Raw genomic sequence first — 22,399 nt, 5'->3', positions numbered from 1 at the left:
AACTGAGAGCAAGCAGGTTTCGAATGCTCGACATTTGGAGCAAAACATTTACTCACCCCTTTTTCTTCTATAGTTAATCCTCGCTTAATGATGTAATTGAGGCCAGATCTTCCATTGCTAAGCAACATGATCATATAGTGTGACATAATGGGACAGTAATCCTGGCAGTCCCCCCTGCCATCATTATATGAGTTTTGTGGGTCATTAAGCGAGGACCTCACATGACTGTAACTTGCAACTTCCTTCTGGTTCCAACAAGCAAAGTCAATAGGGAAGCTGGCAGGAAATTGCAACTCCCAGTCACAAGTCTTTACTTAGGTGGCTTGCAAGAAAGGCTGGTGAGTGGATTAGTGCTGCAGAGGGCACCGAAACATGACCAGGTGGGAGATTTCTATGAAGTGCAGGCAGGTGTGTGGGAAGATGCATGGCCACGTATCAGGAGGTGGCTGCAGAGGGCAGGTGGGTGTGTTTGAGAGTGCTGTGGCCTGGTGCAAGTGTGGCTAGGCGGTGGGGGATGCTGCAAACACGCCTGTGCATGCTATGGAGTACAAGATCCTTGAAATAATTGGGAGAAAAAGCTGCAGGAGCAACTTGTGACCTTCACCGTCAGCCCCCCCATTGATTCTGTTGTGGGAAGCCAGCAGGGAAAGTCACAAATGGTGGTAATGTGACTGTGGGACGTTGCAATTGTCATGTGACCTGGTTGCCAAATGCCTGAATCATGATCACATGACCAGAGGGGTGCTGTGAAGATGAGAACTTTGGGCACCGGTTGTAAGTGCCCCTTTTCCAGCACTTTTGTAACTTTGAATGGTCACTGAATGAGTGGTCGTTAATGGATAACTACTTGTGTATCAATCCAATGGGGGCAAACCCAAGCAAGGGATTTTTAATTATTAACAATAGGAATGCCAAAGTACAGCAACTGAATATAGGAATCTCCCTTGCACTATGAATACTGATCAATGCCTGTGAAGGTAAAGGTTTCCCCTATCCAGTCATTTCTGTCTCGAGAGGACAGTGCTCATCTCTGCTTCTCAGCCAAGAGAGCCAATGTTGTTGTCTGAAGACACTTCCATGGTCATATGGCCAGCATGACTACAGGCCAAGGTGCATGAAACCCTGTTACCTCCCCACCATTTGCATGCTTTTGAACTACTAGGTGGGCAGGGGCAAATCATGGGAGCTCACCCCATTGTGTGGTGCTGGGTCTCGAACCTGGACTGTCAGCTTTCCAGCTGAGAAGCTCAGCATCTTTAACCACTGAGCCACTGTGCATGTATGCACTGTGTATGCAGTTATCTCTTTCCAAATGTCTCTCTCCAATCAATGTTGCCAAAGGAGTTCTCCATAAACAAAGTTTTAGAAAATCAAACCGTTGGAGGAAGGGAAAATACACTGACTTCATTCTTCTTAGTTTCACTGTGTCAGTAAGAAGAAATTAGAGAAGCTTAATGCTGTTCAGCTGAAGCAAATTGGATTTTCTGAGAGAGCAGCTCCTTCCTTCTCTTTCCTGGGCAAGGTCAATCTAATTAAAACAATTCTAAGATAGCTATTATCCTTCTGGGTTTTTTCATGTTCACCTTATCTTACTAAAAGAATAAAATGTCAGAAGACGAAGGGTCAGGGTTTTTTTCCCCCCTCCTTGCCAGATATGACTGATGATTTGCCCAAGTTAATAGAACCTCTAAAGATTCCCAATGCTTAATTTCAAATTCTCTCAAACCAACTTAAATGTCCTAAAAAGGTAAAGGTTCCCCCGCACATGTGTGCTAGTCGTTTCCAACTCTAGGGGCTGGTGCTCATCTCCGTTTCAAAGCCGAAGAGCCAGCGCTTGTCCGAGGACGTCTCCGTGGTCATGTGGCCGGCATGACTAGATACCAAAGGCGCACAGAACGCTGTTACCTTCCCACCGTAGTGGTCCCTATTTTTCTACTTGCATTTTTACATGCTTTCGAACTGCTAGGTTGGCAGAAGCTGGGACGAGTAACAGGCGCTCACTCTGCTACGCGGCACTCGGGATTCGACCCGCCAAACTGCCGACCTTCTGATCAACAAGCTCAGCGTCCTAACCCACTGAGCCACCGCGTCCCTTAAATGTCCTAGGATCCACATAAAATAATGCAGAGTTAATGTGTCCGCTCCTGAATTATTTCAGGCTTCTTAAGATAGTTAGAAGTTGATGTGTTCTCCAGATGCAATAGAAACATAATTTTCAGAATCTCCAACCAACATATTCTGAAAATCCCAACACATCCAAAACGCAACAACTCAAGATGGACTGAAATGTTGCATTCATTAGATTATTTTTCTTTTTTTGGAGCTCTTATTGTCTCTTTGTTAAAGCAGTGAGTGAGATGAAACTATTGAAACTTATTAAAAGCCACTGTTTTCAACCCAAGGGTCTCAGAATAATTTTCAAAGCAATCAATGCTCTGTCCACATAACCAACAACAAAAACTGCATTGAGACTGCATTATCTCCGTCCTCACCTTTAGTTCATGCTGGGCAATTTTCTATTAGATTATTCATATGAATGTGAGTTTCAAAATGATTTAAGAACACCAGTGCAAGGATATTGGGGTCCTAGGGTGGTTTATTAACTGGAGAAGCTAATTGCTGAGACTATCTGCTCCAAACCTTTAGTATTAATCTGGCAAAATTATTTCCAATTATTCCTTTTGCACCACAGGAGAGCTGAGAGTTAATCAGGTCCACTGTCCGACACTTTTGGGCAATGGCATTAGCTTACAGTTGCTCTGCAATTGATGCAAAGACCTGGTGTGAAAGTGCTCTAAGTATTTTTCCTTGAAACTCCAAAATTGAGATGATAGGGGGAGGTGTCCAGAGGTAAACTAGAATGTAGAGAAGGGATCTAAAAGGACAATATTGAGAAAGAATGGATTAAGCACAGCTTTTTTTCTCCTTTACTTTAAACATACAATAAAAACAAGAGTTTTTCATTTAAAGAAATATTGGTATTTTTTTCACCATATATTTATAAGAATACATTTCTTCACTTTCTGATCAAGCTAAAAACATCATAGCATAACTTAGTTGCCTCATGCAGTACTGGATATTATCAATATCCATATAAATGGATATAAATGGGATTAAAAAAATATATAGCTGCATAAACAATATCACATGAACTCAGCTGCATGAACAACATATTATGAGAAATATGTGACTCCCACTTTGTAGGGATTCCATGTGATCTTGAAGTCCTGGCTGTTTTCCTTTGGGTTAAGATGAATGGAGCTCCTTGTTGGATGTATTTTTTAGATATGATTTGGGATTAGGTGGCTGGATTCCATCCTGTCTCTTTATTCTGTCTCACACAAGTCCTGCTTTGCTCTCTCATCATGGTGGGTGGTCCTGGGAGGGATGAGCAAAGAACATCAGGAATATATATATTCTCAATGGGGTCATGTGAAATGTGAAGGTCATTCCAGTTACCCAGCCATATTATCAGGGACTAAACTGACCAATGGTAATACAGGAAAATGCTGGAGATATTACTTAATTGACAATGGCAAGAACATCAATTAATACTATGCAGGAGAATGTAAAGGTAAATCATTTTTTTAACCAAGAAAACCATATAGACAGACAATATAAAACTATTGTGAATCTAGTGCCAGATGATGAACCTTCAAGACATCTAGTTGCTGATGTTGCTATAGGGAAGAAAAAAACCTGAAATTATGGTGGGACATAGAACATGAGACTCATGTATACCGGAAAGCTCAGAACTGTTAAACTTTAAAGATGAAATGATTACAAATTGAAATTTGATGAATCAGTGAATTGAGATGGAATGGCATTGGACACTTTCAGTCAGATGACCACACTGTTTATTATTCAGGACATTAAAAATAAAGAGGGAACTACATTGCTTTCATAGACAGGAAGGGAATAGCAAGAACAGTACTTGGCTACAGTGCAATCAGTGATGAAAGAATATCAATTAGAATTCATGAACAAATCTTTAATATGACAGTCATCCAAGTTTATGCTTCAATCATTGATGCAAAAGAAGAAGATGTTGATTAATTTTATGATCAAGTCCAACTTGAAATTGACAGAACATGTAAGCAAGATGTGCTGCTTGTGACTGGAGACTGGAAGCCAGAGTTGGAAATATTAAAATAAACGTTCTCTTCGAGGGAGAGGTAGGAATGAAGAGAGTATTAGATGTTCCTTTTTCACTCAGTAAAACTGAGTGCACCAAGGAAGGAGATATAGCCGAACATGTTAAATCAACTCATTCACTAAGAGTGCTAGTACTGTTCCATATTCATAATATTGACAAAATTGGTTTCTTTTGGTGCTCTATTTCCAAGAACCCTCAGTTTCGTATGAAATATCAATGGCAGGATGAAAGAACATCAAGAAGACAGTCTTACCATTACTTTGTGCCAATGGATGACAGAGATTAATGCCAATCATGATCAGAAAGTCTGTTTTCTGAAGGTGTTGAAAGACATCATATATCAAATTTTAGACATATATTATAATTAACAGAAGCCATGTTCTCAAATTTTACAAGATTGATTCTTCACTTATTTTTGTACCATATCTCTTACCAATATGAGGTGTGAGAATGCCTTTGGAGAACATGAAATCTCTCAGTTCTTGACGGTGCTCCTACTCACCCATCAGCAAAAATTTTGTGCACAAAAGATGGGACACCTGATATGGATATATTTGTCTTCAAATACAACATCAATAGTCTAACTCATGGACCAGAGAACCATTCTGACAACCAAAAGATTTTAAAGTTACCTAAATCCATTCCCTACATCCCACACATGAGAAAGTCAATTACCAAATTGATTTTCTCACATATCAGAGTACATTTTTTGGTCACACAATCAGCACTTGGATTTAAAGCCTCATCCTTTCCTCCATTGGGTCCATGAAATCAACGTTTTGTCATAAGCAGAATACAGTGAAAATTCTCAAAGTAGTGTGTGTGTGGTAAACAAAGCTAGATATGGTATGAATAGATAATAAATGAATGAGGACTGAATAGAAAACTTAGTGGCCTGTTTGAAAGAAGCACTTGGAGGGGTTTTGTCATACAGAGAATGAATGGCAATTGAACCACATGAAGGGTGTATTGAGAGGAAGGGGAAGAATGAGAAAGTCATGACTAAATAGCGTTAATCACATCCTGAAAAAGATGCAAGAAATTTAAAGGAAGAAAAACAATATATGAAATGATATGATGTAAAAGTATAGTGGAAGGAAGGATGGTTTGCAATGGGAAAAAAAGGTTTGGAGAGCTTAAATGAATAATGTTGACGTACCCTACATTTAGCCACATTTCTTTTTCTTCACGATTTTTTCATATATTTGACTTATTGCAATGATGGCGAACCTTTTGGCTCAATCTGTCAAAAATTTGGAAAATGCCTAACTTGACTCTGCTGGCATGTCACTTCCTGTTCCAAAAAAAAGAGAAACAATTCTCTATCTCTTCCCATCTAGACCACCCTGAACACCAGCACTTGTCACTGGGTGTTGGTGAAAGCCGGTGTGTCAAACAAAACATCATGGTGTGCTATCTATCAACACATTTAACATAGGTTTGCCATCATTTGTTTATTATTTCTTACTCCCTTTCCATGCTTTGTATTACATTATTTATCCTGGAGGGGAAAAATAGGATGGACATGATGAGGATGGAGACAAGCAAAAACCCTAAGAAAAACTATTCCATTGGACTCTCCTTCCATCCAAACTATCGAACCGTTACCACCAATTACATGTATTAGTTAAAAGAAACAAATTAATTGATCAAGATACACTTTAGCTCTGGAGAATAACATTCAAAATATATCTTCCTTAGTCTGGTCGCCCTCCAGATGCATTAGGCCTTGCTAGCTGACTTTTATGGAAGGCAAAGTCCAATTTACCTAGAGATAACAGACTGAACAAGTGTTGCCTCATTATTGTAATGCAATGGCAAAATGAGGACACATCTTAAAAAATAGAAATTCTTATTTCATTTGTAAAATCATTTTATTGGTACAAATATACATTATGAATAAAATTCCTTCTGCCCATATCGTAAGCAAATGCATGTAAAATATTGAAAAAAGTAAAGAATTGCTTTTGCGGACAAGGAACTACTATTTGTTTTGAAGTACGTGATAAAAGTAGAGAGGATGCAGACAGATCCCAAAGTGACCTCTACAAAATACCAATATTGATAAAATATCCATCGCCTTCATTTCAGTTCAACATGTTTACTTATGGATATGGAGGCATGGCAAAGTGTTAGTAATTGTTTTTCTACTTTTGTGCTCTTGAACAGTACACAAAATGTAAATGATTTTGTTCTTAAATACAGAGTTACAACAAATATGGGTAAATTCTCCCAAAGGAGAATGTAAAAATCATATCCAAGAATCTAATATATATTATTTATACAAACTCATTTATTAGTGTGCTCTGTTGATATAATTACAATGTGCAATTGCATTCAGCAAGAATATATTTATAAAGGAAGTCGCGTGCAAGTTTGACAAATTTACATTCAGCAGTCCAACACTTTTCCTGCTGCACAGTAATGGGTTAGTGTAAGAAAATGACCAATCTATTTGCTTAGAGTTTTTTCAACCACACGGCTCTAATGCAAGGCATTATTTCTGTAGCTGCTTCAGAAAATTCAAGTAGAAGACATGGAATAGTTGCTGGCTTTAGCAAAGGCATGATAGAGAATATCTGGAAATAATTAGGAAAAAAACCCCAAATTTATTTTTTTAATCTGATTACCAGTGCAAATATTGACCTTTGAAAAGCTTCTTTTAAAAAAAAATAGAAAGGAAAAGCTAATGGGGTCAGTAGTAGTTGGACTCCATTATCACAAAAGAATCTGCACTGTTAAGCCCCTAACCAACCAATTAAATAAAAATAAAGTCTTTATCTGGCTCTTCTCCAGAGTCACTGGACTTGCTTCCTTGCTGGCCATTTTTCCTTAAAGGTCTCTGCTTTTGTTCCTGGGATTCAGGAATCTGATGTCCTGTGCTTTTCTTTGGACCTGTATTGTGAGACAGAAAGCTTTGTTAGGCGAGCTGAAATCTTCTCCAAAAATAATCCCTGCAAAAAACAAAGCATTACTTCAATTTTTGTACAATATCATCTTGGACCTCCAGCTGTTCTGGAACTAGAGATCTGAAAAACAGCACACTCCAGCTTGCAAGGGGAGGCAGGAAGCCTGCTTATAGTTCTCTGTAACTGGCTTTGCTCTTCTCTGCCAGAAACAGCATTCTGATCCTAAAAGTTTCCCCCTTCCCACTGGTCAAATGACAACAACAATCCCAAACTGCCACAAGTTGCTTTCAAGCAAGAGCTGCAGGAAGATAATATACAGTCTACATAAAAAAATAATGTGCATTGCATATAAATGCCAGCCTATTGTTTAAAATGTCTTTCTGGCCTGAAACACTGTTTCACTCCTTCCCATTTCCTCTCCATTCCCAGTTTCTCTTATACATTTTATATTTTCAGATTGTGAGCCTGAATCTGTCTCTCTTTATTGATGTGACCCACTTTGAGAGACAATACTTGTCTTAAAATGAATATACAGTTAATGAATAAGCTCAAAAACATGTCCTGCACTGTGTGTGTGGTTCATAAAAGAGGGGGAAAAATCTAGGGTAATAAGCAATGGCACTAAGGTGATAAGTATTAGATAAATCAGTGTATGGAATTACAACCCATCAATCAAAATAAAGTTAAAGCTATTTTGGCTCATGCTTGCTCACGGTTATGAGAGACATAAGTACTAATGAGCAAATAAACAAAAATTATCAGAAGGATGACAAATAAAGTAGCCCAGATGAAAATTCTTAAAACCAACTTCAATGTTTATACTAAATTAAATATTTATTCAAAGAGTTTTAATAAATAACAGTATGACATGTTTGGCACAAGGTACAGGAAGTTTAAAATTATCATCCCCCCCCCAAAAAAACCCTGCCTTTCCCACAATTAGCTTATGAATTAGCTAAATTGACATGAAGCTGCTATAGCTGTACATATACAATTCCTATACAAATTTAAATAAACTAAAACCACAATCCTCTTTTTCTACTTACAGAATAAAATTAATTACATTTTACATTACCGGTTGTTATTTCAAAAATATAGAAATAAATGATATAAGAATCTTTCCATAATATAATAAATGAAACAGCTCTTCTTTAAACTCTAATGAATGAGACATATTTCCAACAGACCACACCAGAAATTCTTCTATATTTGGCAACAAAAACATCTGCTTATTTCTTATTCAGCATTCACCAAAAATAGAACTCTGCTCTATTCATTAATAAATCAGAACTTATTCACTGAAAACCAAATGAAGGATTAAAGAGGCGTGAGGGGGAAAGAAAGCATGAAAAGTTATGCTTCTTCAAAAACTTTAAAAATAACATTTTACAGTTTCATTGATGAAGTAAAATGCACAGCAATTTTTATAAGACTCATTCAAATCATTAGCACCTCCAACAATTTTTGCCACTCATCAAAACTAGTATCCTGGAGGACATGCAGATATCCTACATACACACAGAGCTTTTATTAATTTCCTAAGAAAGGGTGTATAAATCATGTATGGTGAATCTTTAATGCTACTATTAGATAAGATAATCTTTATTGTCATTTTGATTTTCAGTTATACCTATGGCAGCAGAACTGGAATATTTTATGTGACTGGGCAAGATGACGGCCAGTGTTTCCAAAAATCATGGTTTTCCATTAACTTCTGTATTCTATACAAGGAGTCCTTGACTTGTGGGCCAAGGCCCACTACCAGGGTGTAGCCTATTTGCAACTGGGCCACGTGAGTAGTGGGCCAGTGCATACACAGCCCCATTCATGCAAGCTGTGGGTGCTGATGCCCACAGCCCCACTCATGACTGGCAGGCACACACCCCTGCCACTCACAGAAATGGAGCTGTGTGTGCGTGCATGTGTGTGCACCTGCCCCTAACACAAAACCATTCCCTCTTCCCGCACCCTTCCCACGCCAGACCAACATGGAAAAGTTGGGAAATGATGTTCCCAGGGCTTTTTTTCTCATAGAATGCTCAGGACGGCGTTCCGACACCTTTTTTTTGTCAAAAAAAAAAAAAAAAGCTTTTGCACAAGCTGTACTGCTATTGGCTTAAGCCTACTGCAGGCTTTGCTCTTTTATGACTCATGGACTTCAACTCCCAGAATTCCTGAGTCAGGTATGCTATTGGCTTTCAAAAGCCAATCAGAATTGCTGCTGAGCTTGCCAAAAGACCCTGCCGGCAAATGTTGCACAGGCAAGTTGCAGCGAAGGCAGGAAGTTTGCACTCCCTCCCTGCTCCCCAACTACACCATCTCAACTAGGTAAGTAAGATATTATTTGCAAATAGGATATCCAAGTATGACTCAAGGAAATTTTCCCTGCATGGAGGGAGTAGTGGTTTGTTTCACTTCATTTTACTTTTCAAATTGCTGTAGGGAAGAAATGATGATTAGAAAAAGGCAGGAAGTTATTTTTATTAGGAAGAATTCATTTATCCCATGCTAGATCTTTGGGAGCTTAGTAACACCAGCACAGAACATTTGCTTTTCTGAAACTTCATTCAAATTCAATTCCTGATAGGGGCATTTGAAAAAAAAATGTTATTTATTAAATTTATATGCTGACTATCTCACCAGGATGACTCTGAAGTCAACTGTGAATCCATGCACACTGGGGCAAAACTCACTTAACAAATGTTTCACTTAGCAACAGAAATTTTGGGTTCAATTGTGGTCGTAAATGAAGGACTACTTGTAAATGAGTCCAAACAGCTGTATATTTAGCTCTTCGTTTGTTAATTACAGGTCTATGTAAGCAGGATGTCTTAATTTTCCTAGAATCAGTGTGCTGGAAAGCCTTCTCTGCAGCTATGAACTTTATAAAAATACCTTAACATGTTTTTTTAAATTTCCTATAGGCTCCAATGGAAACTTTTTTATATATAAGCCTCTTAGCGACACATAGGATTTTTTTTAGTCTGCATCACAACTGGGGAGAAAAGGGATAAATCTTCTGTGTACTTCCTGATAATGTTAACTGTACATTCAGTTAAGAATCTCACCTCTTTCTCTCTCACTCACTCACCCATAATGTCTTCTATTTTGAAAATGCTACTATAGAAATGGCTAGTTTATAATGTTATAGAAAAGTAAAAAGTTGAGGTTCAATGGTAATGCTTCCTTCTACTCCTGCAACAGAGGAAGTCAGAAGTCACTGCCTTTTCTTTTATCCTTCTTCCCCTTCACTTTTCCCTTTTTCTCTCACCCTTTGCTCGCAAAAGCCCCCACTCACTCACACTTTGCTCACAAGTCTCCAGTCGCTCTCACTCACTCCTCCGTCTCTTTCAAAGGCACCTTATTCAGTCTCTCCCCCACTCACTCCATCTCTTTCAAAGGCCTCTTGCTCACTCGTTCACTTACTGCCCCATCGCTTCCAAACGCCATTTGCTCATTCAACACTCACTTACTGCCCCGTTGCTTCTAAACGTTTCCAAATGCCATTTGCTCATTCACTCACTCACTGCCCCGTCGCTTCTAAATGCTTCCAAACGCCACTTGCTCGCTCACTTATTGCGTTTGGAAGCGATGGGGCAGTAAGTGAACGAGTGCCGGGGCCAGAGGCCATCAGCTGTTTGTTGCTGGAGATGCCAGGTGGCCCGATGCAGCACTCTGTGGCAGGGCCTCTTCAGCTGGTGTTAGGGGCAGTGCCGGAGGCCGTCAGCTGTTCAGTGCCAGAGACCGCTGCCACGAGGAACACAGCTCTGGATCGGGGTTCAGAGCAACTCCGGGTGGCGGCTCAGCATGGGCTGTGGCGTAGCAACTGCAGGGTGGGGAATCCCCATGGCGGCTATGGGGAGGAGAATCCCCATGGCCTGTGGCTCCAAGCCGCAGGGGCAGGGGATGCAAAGGACAGGTGGCGACGCCGTAGCAAGTGGGGGTTCTTACAGACACCGGCATCACTCCCAGTGACAGCACCTCTGAGTTCTGGCACCTTTTTTTTTAAGAAAAAAAGCCCTGGATGTTCCATACAACTGAGAGCAGGATCAAAATGGAGCTACCAAACAATACTGTATGAAGAAGCCTAGCTATTACAACTATACTCTCTGATCTGATCTCACACCATGTTCTAAAACATAAGAGGCAATAAGTACCTATTTTAGCCAGGAGGATGATTTTATTTAAGATTCTTTGTCTAGGTTGCCTTCTTTTGTTTTCAAACAAGTTCTTTAGGTCTAGAGATTTGCTTTCATTGGTTTAATGCATTGTTTTTAAATTAAACTTTTCCTGTTACTACTTTAAATTGTTACAACTCCCAGCTTAACATTTTTTTAAAAAAGAAAGGAATGTTAAATGCAAAGATGTAATCTCACTGCTGCCTCACTCTTGTGAATGAGAAACACATAAATGATAAAAGATGGCAGAAGAAAAGGTTATGAAGTTAAATGGAGGCTATGCAGAAACATATCTTTTCTTTGTGTCATCAGTGTACACAAATGTATGAATAACTAGAAACAAATGTTTGCTTTCCGGTAAGTGTGGATGTCAAACATTATACCAGAAAAGGATACCAGGAAGATAAAATAACATCCCTACCTTCATGTGAAAGAGGTCTGAGAGCCGCCTGAGGGCTGCTTTGAATATCTTTTTCTTTGTCAGAAGGAACTCTCTTCAAAACAGGGGGAAGCAGGGCAATTTTAGGGGAACCAGGACTGGACTGAGACTCTGGGACATCATCTGAGGAAATATCAGAAAGATAAATCAGTTGAAAACTGCACAGCTATCTATGTATTTCGTGCACTTGGTGTATTGCTTAAACATTGTGATAGTACAGCAAATATAGGTAGTCCTTGACAAGTGAGCCCAAAATTTCTGTTAGTAAACAAAACAATTGGTAAGTGAGTTTTCTTGCCACAGTTGTTAAGTGGATCACTGCAGTTGTTAAGTTAGTAACACGGTTGTTAAATGAATCTGGTTTCCCCACTGACTTTGCTTGTCAGAAGGTTGCAAAAGGTGATCCCATGACCCTGGGACACGGCAACCGTCATAAATATAAGCCAGTTGCCACGTGTCTGAATTCTGATCACGTGAGCATCAAGATGCTACAATAGTCTTAATTGTGAAAAATGGTCATAAATCCCTTTTTTCAGTGTCATTGTAACTTCAAAGAGTCATTAAACAAATGGTTGTAAGTTGAGGATTACCAGCACAAAACTGAAAACAAATGATGTTTTGAATAAGTATAAACCAGTCAAACTCACCCATCGTACACATACGCTACCAGTGTTAATACTTTGTACATAATATCATTCATGTGAATAGGAACTAACTTTTATATATTTATTTATTTTTATTTTTTTAGATTTATATACCGCCCTTTCCCGAAGGACTCAGGGCGGTTTACAGGGCATTTAAAAGAGAGTCAATACAAACATTAAAACAAATTAAAAAAGATTAAATAAAACCCTGAGAACAATAAAAAACCCAATTAAAATTAAATAATTCTCAGCCTGGGCCAGAGAGCTCGAAGAACCAGGTCTTCAGGTCCCGGCGGAATGAATGGAGGTCGGGGGCAGTCCTAAGCTCCGCAGGCAGCTGGTTCCACAGGGCAGGCGCACCCACTGAGAAGGCCCTACCCCTGGGTGTTACCCGCCGGCAATCTTTAACCGGCGGCACCCTGAGAAGACCCTCCCTGTGGGAGCGCACTGGACGAAGGGAGCTTGATGCCGGCAGCAGGTGTTCCCTCAGATATCCCGGACCCTCGCCATTTAGGGCTTTATAGGTCATCACCAGCACCTTGAATCTTAAGTGAGACAGTCAGAAATCTATATATCTGTCCTATATGATAAAAAGGAAAACATGGCAAGTTCTCCAAACAATCATGCTGAATCATCTCTAAAAAGGCTACAAGAAAAATGTTTAAAAGAACATGGCACAACATATAAGTTCCATGTTGTCCCCAATGCTTTCAGTTGTTAACGAAAGGAAAGCTTTCACCCTCAATGTAAGAAATGTCAACACAAAGTTACCCATTATATCTATGTGGGCATAATATTTATTCAAACGAAGCTATATTGTAAAATGCTATTAAGATAGACAAAGTAAATACAAAAGATGCTGTGATTTTTCTACTGTCATCCTCCTTTGGTCATGTCAGGGATGACATTTCTGATCAATTTTGTTCCCTCCTAGTATACAAAATTTCTGTTTTTCTGATTAATCCTGTTTTTGATTAACTCGGATTCAAGTATACTAAGAAGTGGCATCTTTTGAGATGCTTAATACAACCAAGAATATATTTTTTTGCAAATAATAGAAGCAATTAAGTAGACGATAACTATTGTATCTCCACTACATCTAAGGCTTCTCTTTCTAAATACAGCATTTCATTACATTTAATGAATATCTGGAACACTGAATTATATTAACACGTAATTTATAAACATGTTTTATAAAGTGTATAAATTATCCCATCTAAATGGTGCACATATGAGCAACAGCAATGCAATATCAATGCATTTATGAATCTAGTAAAAACATTATCTGTCCATAACTCTTCCTCTAATTGTGCCAAGAATATGTAATTACTTGTATGACTCTTGAGGTCTTCTGAAACAGCCAAGTTCCTTTCTTCTTCTTAACTAATTTTTATTAAAGAGATTTTTCAAAGAAATAAAAACAGTACAGATTTTGAATTACAAAAGAATAAAGAAAAGTAATAAGAAAGTGAAAAAGAAACATTGACAAAGAGCCGGCAAAGAGGGGGGGAAAAAGGAAAGATTAAAAGAAGATTCTAAAGAAGTGGTTTCTGATCTCCTTGACAGGGATTTTGGACACTAAAACAGTTGGGCTTTAGCTTTTAAGAAGCCGTGAGAGTAGAAGTGACCTATTATGGGAAAGGATCCTTGGAAACTAAAGTGACCCAAAGGAAGAAAATTTCAAGAGGATTTTCTTTCTTGGTCCCTTTTCATAACAATTTCTGGTAGGTGGGGATCTTCAACAGGCAATCTTCCTTTGGATGAACTAGGTGGGCAGAATACACCTGGAAAAGTAAATCTCGTGGGCATCTAAGTCCTGAACTCTCTCTTGAAATTAGCACCTTAAATTCCACTCAGAAACACATTCATGCAATCTGATCTCAGTTATTTAAAGGTTATAATAATTCAAATTAAGCTTAAAAAAAGTTTAATAACTGGCAATTAAGGGAAATAGAGAAGGGAAATGTTGGAATCTTGAGGACAATTAAAAGGCACTGCTAAATGCATTCCTAATTAACATATAAAGTACATCAGTGTTCAGTCTTTTATACTTTACCACTGAAATCCAGTTTCTAGCATGAAAATGATTTAGTTAAAAATTGAATAATATGCTGCCCTCTTTCCAAAAGTACCTCTCAAGGATTTTAATTATTAATTTCCATACACTGTTAAAATTGATGCAATGTCAAAATAATCTCACCTGTCCGCGAAGCAGACCGTGGCTTCTGAGGAACTGTCGGTCGTCCTGTTAGGGTGGGCTTTGTTGACTGCAATGGAGGTTTAGGACTGGAAGGGGCGCTAGAAGAATTTTTTGTCCTAGCTCCAATTTCTATCTTTGGTTCAGCTTTTGAATTTTTGTCTGTCGAGACTGTGATAGAATCTTCCCTACTAAGAGCAAACTGATTCTCTGGAGAAGACTGATGAAGTTTCATTACTGAAACAAAATGAACCAGGGAACAAAGACAGAGGTCAAAGGCACTGTCGGTTTTAATATAAAAAGTTTCCACCCTCCATAACAGTAAATAAAAATAGTGTATGGAGGAGTGCCGATTGTAAACTAACTTTGTCTGAACTGCCCTTTGTTCTTATTAGTTAGAACAATGCTACTTTGACCAACAATTCTAATGAAGCATCCAATAAGTTCCCAATTTTTAGAATAATTGTTGGAGGAGAAGCATGCTGACATTATGAGTGCTAGACCTATACTTCACTATAGGTTTTTTTTTGGTAACTGGCTTGGTGCCATTGGAAAAGCTTTGGTCAATTCAAGAGGACACAGAATGTATCTTTTAGAAAGACTAGGATAATCCTATAATCCGTGTATCTGGAAGAAAATCGGTACCTTAAGCTATTGAGAAACTTACCAAGAACTTGATAAAAAGGTGGCATGCAATTGCAGAATAACGTTAAATATTTGCTATCTGAAAATAGTTTTGGGAATCCTAATATGACTTATTAATATAAGACAGATTTTTGGGGCATTTTAATAGACCTATAGTAGGAATACCTGTTTCCTTTATTATAGCTATTTTAAGATGTTAAGTAAGTCAAATTAATGAAAAAATATTAAATATTTTCTTTTGCTTTCACCTTTGTGAGTGAGTATAAATGGAGTACTAAAAATTGTATAAACAGTGTTCCAAAACTACTTTCCCAGTCTATTGAGGAGTTAGCTATGGGAGGAAAGAGAGGCAGGCATTTTAGAAATGGAAATCATCCACTGGCAATAACCTGTGGTCAAAATATGACTTAAATTTGGCATCAGGTTTGGTAAATTTAGGTCACATCAAATGAAGACAGTGATTCAAATGAGATATGGCATAATTACAATCATATAGAACTTGTGCTTAGATTTAATAGATTTAATAACGTGTGTCCCTGCAATCTCCAGCACATTTTGTGCCTTGACAGAGTCATTCAGTATCAGTAAGTAAGATTTAATATATGCGCATTAGGAAATTTAAAGGTATTGGTGCAGTTTCATTTTACTAGCCTTAAAGAATACAGAATACTCTGGAGTAACTCACCAGCTCCATCCTGTCGTTCTGAATTCAGTGAAAGATCTGCTGAATCTCTAACATCATTCCCTAATTTCTTTAAAACAACAGGATACATCAAAATTAGTATGTCTTCTTTCTAAACTGCAGATTGCAAATTCAACAAGAATTGGGAATCATATGTCTCAAAACCCAGAATTGTATTAAATTAAAATGATGTAAATAGTGCTCCATGGTACTACCTTTGAAGCGGGTTTGGAATTCCTGTTAGGACTGAATATTCAGATTGCTATTTGAAACTGTATGATACACTGATATATACCATGAACATATACCGAAGCTCTACTAAACGCTGATATATACCATGTATCTTGTTGATATTAAAACAGCTAAATTAACTGTAGTTTATTTCTGGTTTTATTTTGTTGTCTGTAACATTAAATGGCCTAAAAGCTTGGAAGCAATTGTCTTAAATTAGGATCACTAAAGTGCTCCATAAATCTATTTCCCTCTTAAATAAATATTTCTTGTTTCCATCTTCTGGTAATGTAATGATGGGAGATTCCTCTCTACACACATATGGTTCTGTTGCCAATTCAACTATCTTTCCAACTATAGGAGAAATGTGTCTGTTCCAATTAGAAAAGAATAAATGTAGCTCAGGGTTGAACTGTGGAGTTCTTGGTGCTCTCTGAGCTTGGCTGTTTTCTTGCAGATGTTTCATTACTCAAGTAAGTAACATCATCAGTGCTAGTGAGTGTGGAGTTTGCTCCGTTTATATACAGTGGCTTACCCTGTGAGTTTTGGTGGGGGTGCGGCTTTCTTGAGAGTCCCTTGCTTAGGACATTTTTTTTTCTCCCTGATTTTTGTGTTAATCTCTGTTTATCACAGATATTTGCAAACAAACAAACAAGTTCAAAGAGCACTAAGGATTCCACAAAGCTGTTTGTTTTCCTGAATTATTTAGAAGCATTCCTTAACTATGTTTTGCAAGTTTATTGTTTTACTTAATAATAATCACTTAACGTATTACCATGAGTTTATTGCTTCCTGTTGAGTTATTAATAGTGATTGGTTTTAAGTTATCTTGAGGCAGATGTGGCTAAGCAACATAAATATTAATCCAAATCTAGCAGCATGTCTATACTTCTGCATATTCTTTATCAGAAAGTACGCTTTGTAGGAATACTGATAAACTTTTATTTAGGTCTTTTTCTTCATGAATTTTACTAAAAAAATTGAACCACCAACCTTTATGGTACTTCTTTGCATGATAATATCACATTATAATCCTAATAAAACAGTTAAAATCTCCTTTAAGGAGTTATTACTGTACTGAGTAGGTTGCAAACTGATTATAAAAATGCCTCTATGAAGGTTTATGAAATCTTTTGTGTGCTTTAGATCATCATGTCCTGTATTTATATGGCTTTAGCAGCTCTTCTAAACAGTATGCCATACAGTATCAAGTAACTGCTGTACTGACACAATAGCCCCATGTTTATATGATAATCCTTTGATGTACTAATTAATCTATTCTACATAGTCTCATTTGCATGCATTTGTTTCTGGAGTTAGTATTTAGTTCATCAAACGCTAGATGGAGCAAGATCTCCACTATATATTTGCTCAGATAGCTTGTTAATTCACATCCATTTATCTGCAACACTTATGCCAATTCACATATCCAATTCAGAGCAAACCTTCACATGTACAACATTCAGCACTTGCCATCGTTTGTCTATGGAACATCATCTGTAAGCACAGTAACACTGCATTCAGTTATGTGTCAAGTAGTAAATTCCTATGGTTTCATTTCTACGTGGATTTGAATTTAAAGCAGATTCTATCACAGATTTTGATGGAGAAAAGCTCAATCGTTGATATAAAATGGCTCCAGATGACCTCCAATATTGGCCATTTTACTGTAAGTAACGTTATAAGAGGAAACATCTTCTCAAGAGAAAAGTCATATTAAAATGAAAATATCCCTAACCTTCTGTGCTGATGCTGCTCTCCGTTCCTGCTTGGCTTTCATTTCTGCAAGAAGGCCACTACCCATCATCTGCACCCCATACCTACGTCCTCCTTGAGGACTGCCTTTGCTGTCACCCTTTTCAAGCTTTGAAGCATCCTCCAAAAGAACCTCATCTGCTGAATCTGGTGTTTTTAATTCCTCAGTTTTTTCAGAGGTGCCATTTTGTTCGGCTGACTTCAAATCTTTCTTTGCAGTGTCTACTGTGGGGCCTTTGGCAATACTTCTGGGAGATGAAGATTCTTCAGGCATTAACACAGTTGATGGACGCTCAGTTTTGGATCTAGGTTTGATTAAATTAAGAAAGCCACTTTTCCGAGAATCTCTTTTTTTCTTTTCATCACATACTTCACCAGAATCACTGCTGTCTGAGCCTTTTGTGAAGGACTTCCTAATAAAGAAAAAAAATCAAATACATGTAAGGAAGTAAAGACTTTATCTGAATGAACTTGAGCAAACTATGAATCCTTAAATTTTCCTTCCACACTCCTCTACTAGCATACTGAATGGAGACTGGAAGTTTTTCTGCTTTAACTAAATGAAGTATATCTTTATTGTATTAACCTAAACAAGGTTAATCTTAATTATTCAAAAAACTAACTTGGTTTCTTAAGTTTCTCCTGCAGGTTGATTAAATAAGCTACATTCAGGATTAACTATGTGATCCTAGAAATTGCATTTTGTTTCCTAGAAACATTTCCTTTCACTGTGATTCCAGGATATTTATGATTCCAGGATAATGTATGATTGGGAAAAACTTTGATAAGTATGATGAAATGAGGAAATATTTCAAGAGCATGCGGATCAAAGGGAGGGCAGAGAAGCAGAACTATTCTGTCCCCTATGCTAACCAACCATCTGTTTTTTTGCTTTCACTCAGCTCTTATGCAAGGTCTTCAGGCAAGATGTACTGTTTCTATCAGTAAATCATTGTAAGAAATACAACTTTACCCATTCTCCCTCCCTTTTTCTAGTGTACCATATCTGATAACAAGGACCGTTACACTATTGATCTTTTAAGCTGACTTGAAAGATTTATTGGCTAAGAAAAGGGGGGATCTTTTCAGTAGACAAAAGAAATGACCTAGACATATGGTTTAGTCATGAAGATACTTCACACCTTTAGTCCCAAAGCAGATTTTGAACTCTACCTTACTCTTTCTCTTTGAAATGATTTAGCTTAAAGAGTTACCCATGAAGACAAACATACTAATAATGGATATGCTGCTGTGGCATATCAAACAGCTACGATAATGACTCTCGTTCAGACAGTTGTTTAATGTCCTGTCCTTCAGTAAAATAAGTGGACATAAATTGTGCTGCTCACATAGCTGAGTTTTACTGCACTCAGTAAAGTTTCACATTAGGGATTTGCAGATTCCCTGATCCTCCTCACCCAGGGTCATCTAACAGTGGAAAAAAGATCCACCAGTTGTTCTCTTACTTTATCTTTGAGGATAATGGCTTTTTAAAAGTCCAAACCTTATTTTTTTAATGTTTATTGATCTTTAAATCCTCTGTAAAACGTGGAAGATTGAGAGATTGTAGTGCTCAATCTCCCCCCCCCTTTCTCTCTATTTTTAAAAGAAAAGACCCAACATAAGCACAAAAGAAAACTGAATTGTGAGCCCTAAGGTAAAGGTAAAGGTTCCCCCGCACATGTGTGCTAGTTGTTTCCAACTCTAGGGGCCAGTGCTCACCTCTGTTTCAAAGCCGAAGAGCCAGCGCTTGTCCGAGGACGTCTCCGTGGTCATGTGGCCGGCATGACTGGACGCCAAAGGCACATGGAACGCTGTTACATTCCCACCGTAGTGGTCCCTATTTTTCTACTTGCATTTTTACGTGCTTTCGAACTGCTAGGTTGGCAGAAGCTGGGATGAGTAACAGGCGCTCACTCTGTTATGCGGCACTCAGGATTTGACCCGCCAAACTGCCGACTATCTGTTCGACAAGCTCAGCGTCCTAACCCACTGAGCCACCGCGTCCCTGTGAGCCCTAAGTAATACCAATAATATGGACTGGCAAAAGAAAAGAGCGCTCTTCTTTGTGGCTTCAGCACTAGGAAAAAGCTGGTTTTTTAAAAAATAATAATACATAACTTGCTGGAAATAAAGCAGCCGCCTCATATGTGTGGCAAAAGGGGGCAATGGTGAGGTGTTGAGAATTCCATAGCCAAGTAGTTTGCAACTAGGAAAAATAAGAGGGTTTTCCTACTCTTGCTGGTATGTTTTGGGAAACCCCCGATTTAGATCAGCTCTGGATACTTCAACTTCTCTAAATCAAGCCAACTCTCAGAAAACTTCCACAAAAATAATATCCTTTTCTCTTTCCTAGTCCCACTAACAGGGAACCTATATGAAGAAATGTTGTGGTTTTAGGAAGGCTGTACTAAAGTTTCATCTCAAACACTTGTCTCCACCAATCTGACAATAGTGGGATATTTTGGTTCTATCCAGATATGCAGTCTTTGTTGGATTTGCCTTCCCTTGTTTCTAGGGCCGTTTTCTTTTTTTCCAGGTTGCAATGCACATTTTGCTCTTTACCCAAGCAACTTTTCCATGATGTTGCATTTCAGCCCCTCATTTGGGGTGACTCTAATCTCTCTTCTCTCTTTGTCCACCTTATTTTGTATTGATGCACAGGCAGAATGAAAGCAAGCAACCATTCTGCCTAAAAAATTACCAAATGGCTGATCCAGACTTTTGGGACTAACAAGCAAATCTCTCCTTGGACAAATTCTGATTAATTCAAATGAGTTCTGATAGGCATCTGCAGCCACAAGAATCAGTTAAGATTCTTAGGGCATGGTTTGAAATAATCTAACTGAATATTGCCTCACCTCAGGCAATAAAATAATTTTCCTATGGTGTTTTAGTAAAGGTAAAGGTTCCCCCGCACATGCGTGCTAGTCGTTTCCAACTCTGGGGCCAGTGCTCATCTCCGTTTCAAAGCCGAAGAGCCAGTGCTTGTCCGAGGATGTCTCCGTGGTCATGTGGCCGGCATGACTGGACGCCAAAGGCGCACGGAACGCTGTTACCTTCCCACCGGAGTGGTTCCTATTTTTCTACTTGCATTTTTACGTGCTTTCGAACTGCTAGGTTGGCAGAAGCTGGGATGAGTAACAGGCACTCACTCTGTTACATGGCACTCGGGATTCGACCCGCCAAACTGCCGACCTTCTGATCGACAAGCTCAGCGTCCTAACCCACTGAGCCACTGCGTCCCTCATGGTGTTTTAGGTGGTCTTAATCTACTGCCATTTCCCATGAAGCCAATTTGGTCAGGCAGAGAGCCTCTTCTTCCCTCCACATTTCCACATTAATGTTTGTGTATCTGTACTTATGTCTCATGTATGTTCCATACTTTATAATTTCCCCAACATCTCCACTTACCCAGCTATCAGCCAACCAGCCAAACCTAAAAGCAGCAGCAAAGTAACAAGGATCCCACCTAGTGAATTCCACTGGATTATCAACATACCCATTAAAAAAACAAACGAAACAGAACTTCCATCACCTAGCAACTGAATAGAGAGGGTTGCCCCTGTAGCCATTGTAAATAGCCAATTGGAGCTGGGTAAATTCCTAACCTTGGCCACATCATCACACTATTGTCACTGAGATTATCCACATGGTAAATTCTGGGCTGGGAGAAGACAGAAAGCATCACACTGGGAGAGTTAAATATGACTTTAGTCTGTTTCTGGAGCAGAAGACACATTTGTTAAAAAGTTACTGACTTTTCTTTGTGCTGCAGTAAATGGGAAATGAGGATGAATCCTAAGATTTATTTGTCGTTATTTCTTGGTATGCACTGTTTTTTTTTTATTTCAATGTTAAAGTATTTAGGATAGAATGACTATTGCCCAAAATCTAACTTTTGTAATTGACTTTTCAACATATCTTGTTCTCAAAGTTTTTTTTAATAGCAAGTTAGAAGAAAATTTGATTGGACAAAAAGTGACATTAGCAACTTACAATTAACAATTTTGCAGTTGTGTTTTTTTTTTTTTGCATCACTAGCTATTTGCCATATAGCACATTGATTCTGCACTTAACTTTCTTGATTTTTGCCATCTGCTTGTAATTTAATGGCTATTCACACTTCCTTAATTACTAAGGCATCTTATTTTCTCAGCATCAGTGGGGTTTTTTAATAAGTGAATGTCAAACACATAAAGTGGCTTCTGAAATAACTACAATTTAGCTCAGTTGTTATATTCTTTAGGTTACTTCTTGCTTCTATATGTTGCATGAATTTAGTTCCCTATACATATGGATTATGAATAAAAATGTAAATTATATGATCAGAAGAGTAAAATGTATATACAATGCATATTTAACTAGGAAAATCATACAACCAAGCAAAATTATATTCAGTTTCATACAAAAAAGAATGTAATGCCATGTCACAACAAAATACATACCGGCAAAAAGAATACACTGAATGCAGCTGAACAAATAACATCTTCCTCTTCACACACCCTAATATTTGCATTTTTGGCACATTTCTTACCTTCTTAGATGCAACTTTTCAGTATT

At 38.2% G+C, this 22,399-nt stretch overlaps 1 protein-coding gene across 3 annotated transcripts in view; it reads right to left on the bottom strand.

Annotated features, from left to right (window-relative positions):
• Nucleotides 1-5,831: 5,831 nt before the first annotated feature.
• The window catches only part of CARMIL1 (capping protein regulator and myosin 1 linker 1), a 144,274-nt gene continuing 127,706 nt past the window's right edge, over nucleotides 5,832-22,399 (bottom strand). The window contains exons 33-37 of one of the 3 annotated variants that reach the window (XM_083359139.1): nucleotides 17,820-18,249; nucleotides 15,854-15,920; nucleotides 14,527-14,760; nucleotides 11,665-11,805; nucleotides 5,832-7,051 (exon numbers count right to left, since the gene is read on the bottom strand). In XM_083359139.1, the coding sequence (XP_083215265.1) occupies nucleotides 6,915-7,051; nucleotides 11,665-11,805; nucleotides 14,527-14,760; nucleotides 15,854-15,920; nucleotides 17,820-18,249 (1,009 nt within the window). In that variant the 3' untranslated portion in view covers nucleotides 5,832-6,914. Of the gene's footprint in view, nucleotides 7,052-11,664; nucleotides 11,806-13,564; nucleotides 13,710-14,526; nucleotides 14,761-15,853; nucleotides 15,921-17,819; nucleotides 18,250-22,399 lie in introns of those variants that run through there. The other 2 variants (XM_083359141.1, XM_083359140.1) reach the window with 2 other exon arrangements.

This window comes from Vipera ursinii (assembly GCF_947247035.1).
Source record: "Vipera ursinii genome assembly, chromosome: 3".
Classification (NCBI taxonomy): domain Eukaryota; kingdom Metazoa; phylum Chordata; class Lepidosauria; order Squamata; family Viperidae; genus Vipera; species Vipera ursinii.
The sequence above is the reverse complement of the archived record's forward strand: the minus strand, read 5'-3'. Positions and strand labels throughout refer to the sequence as shown.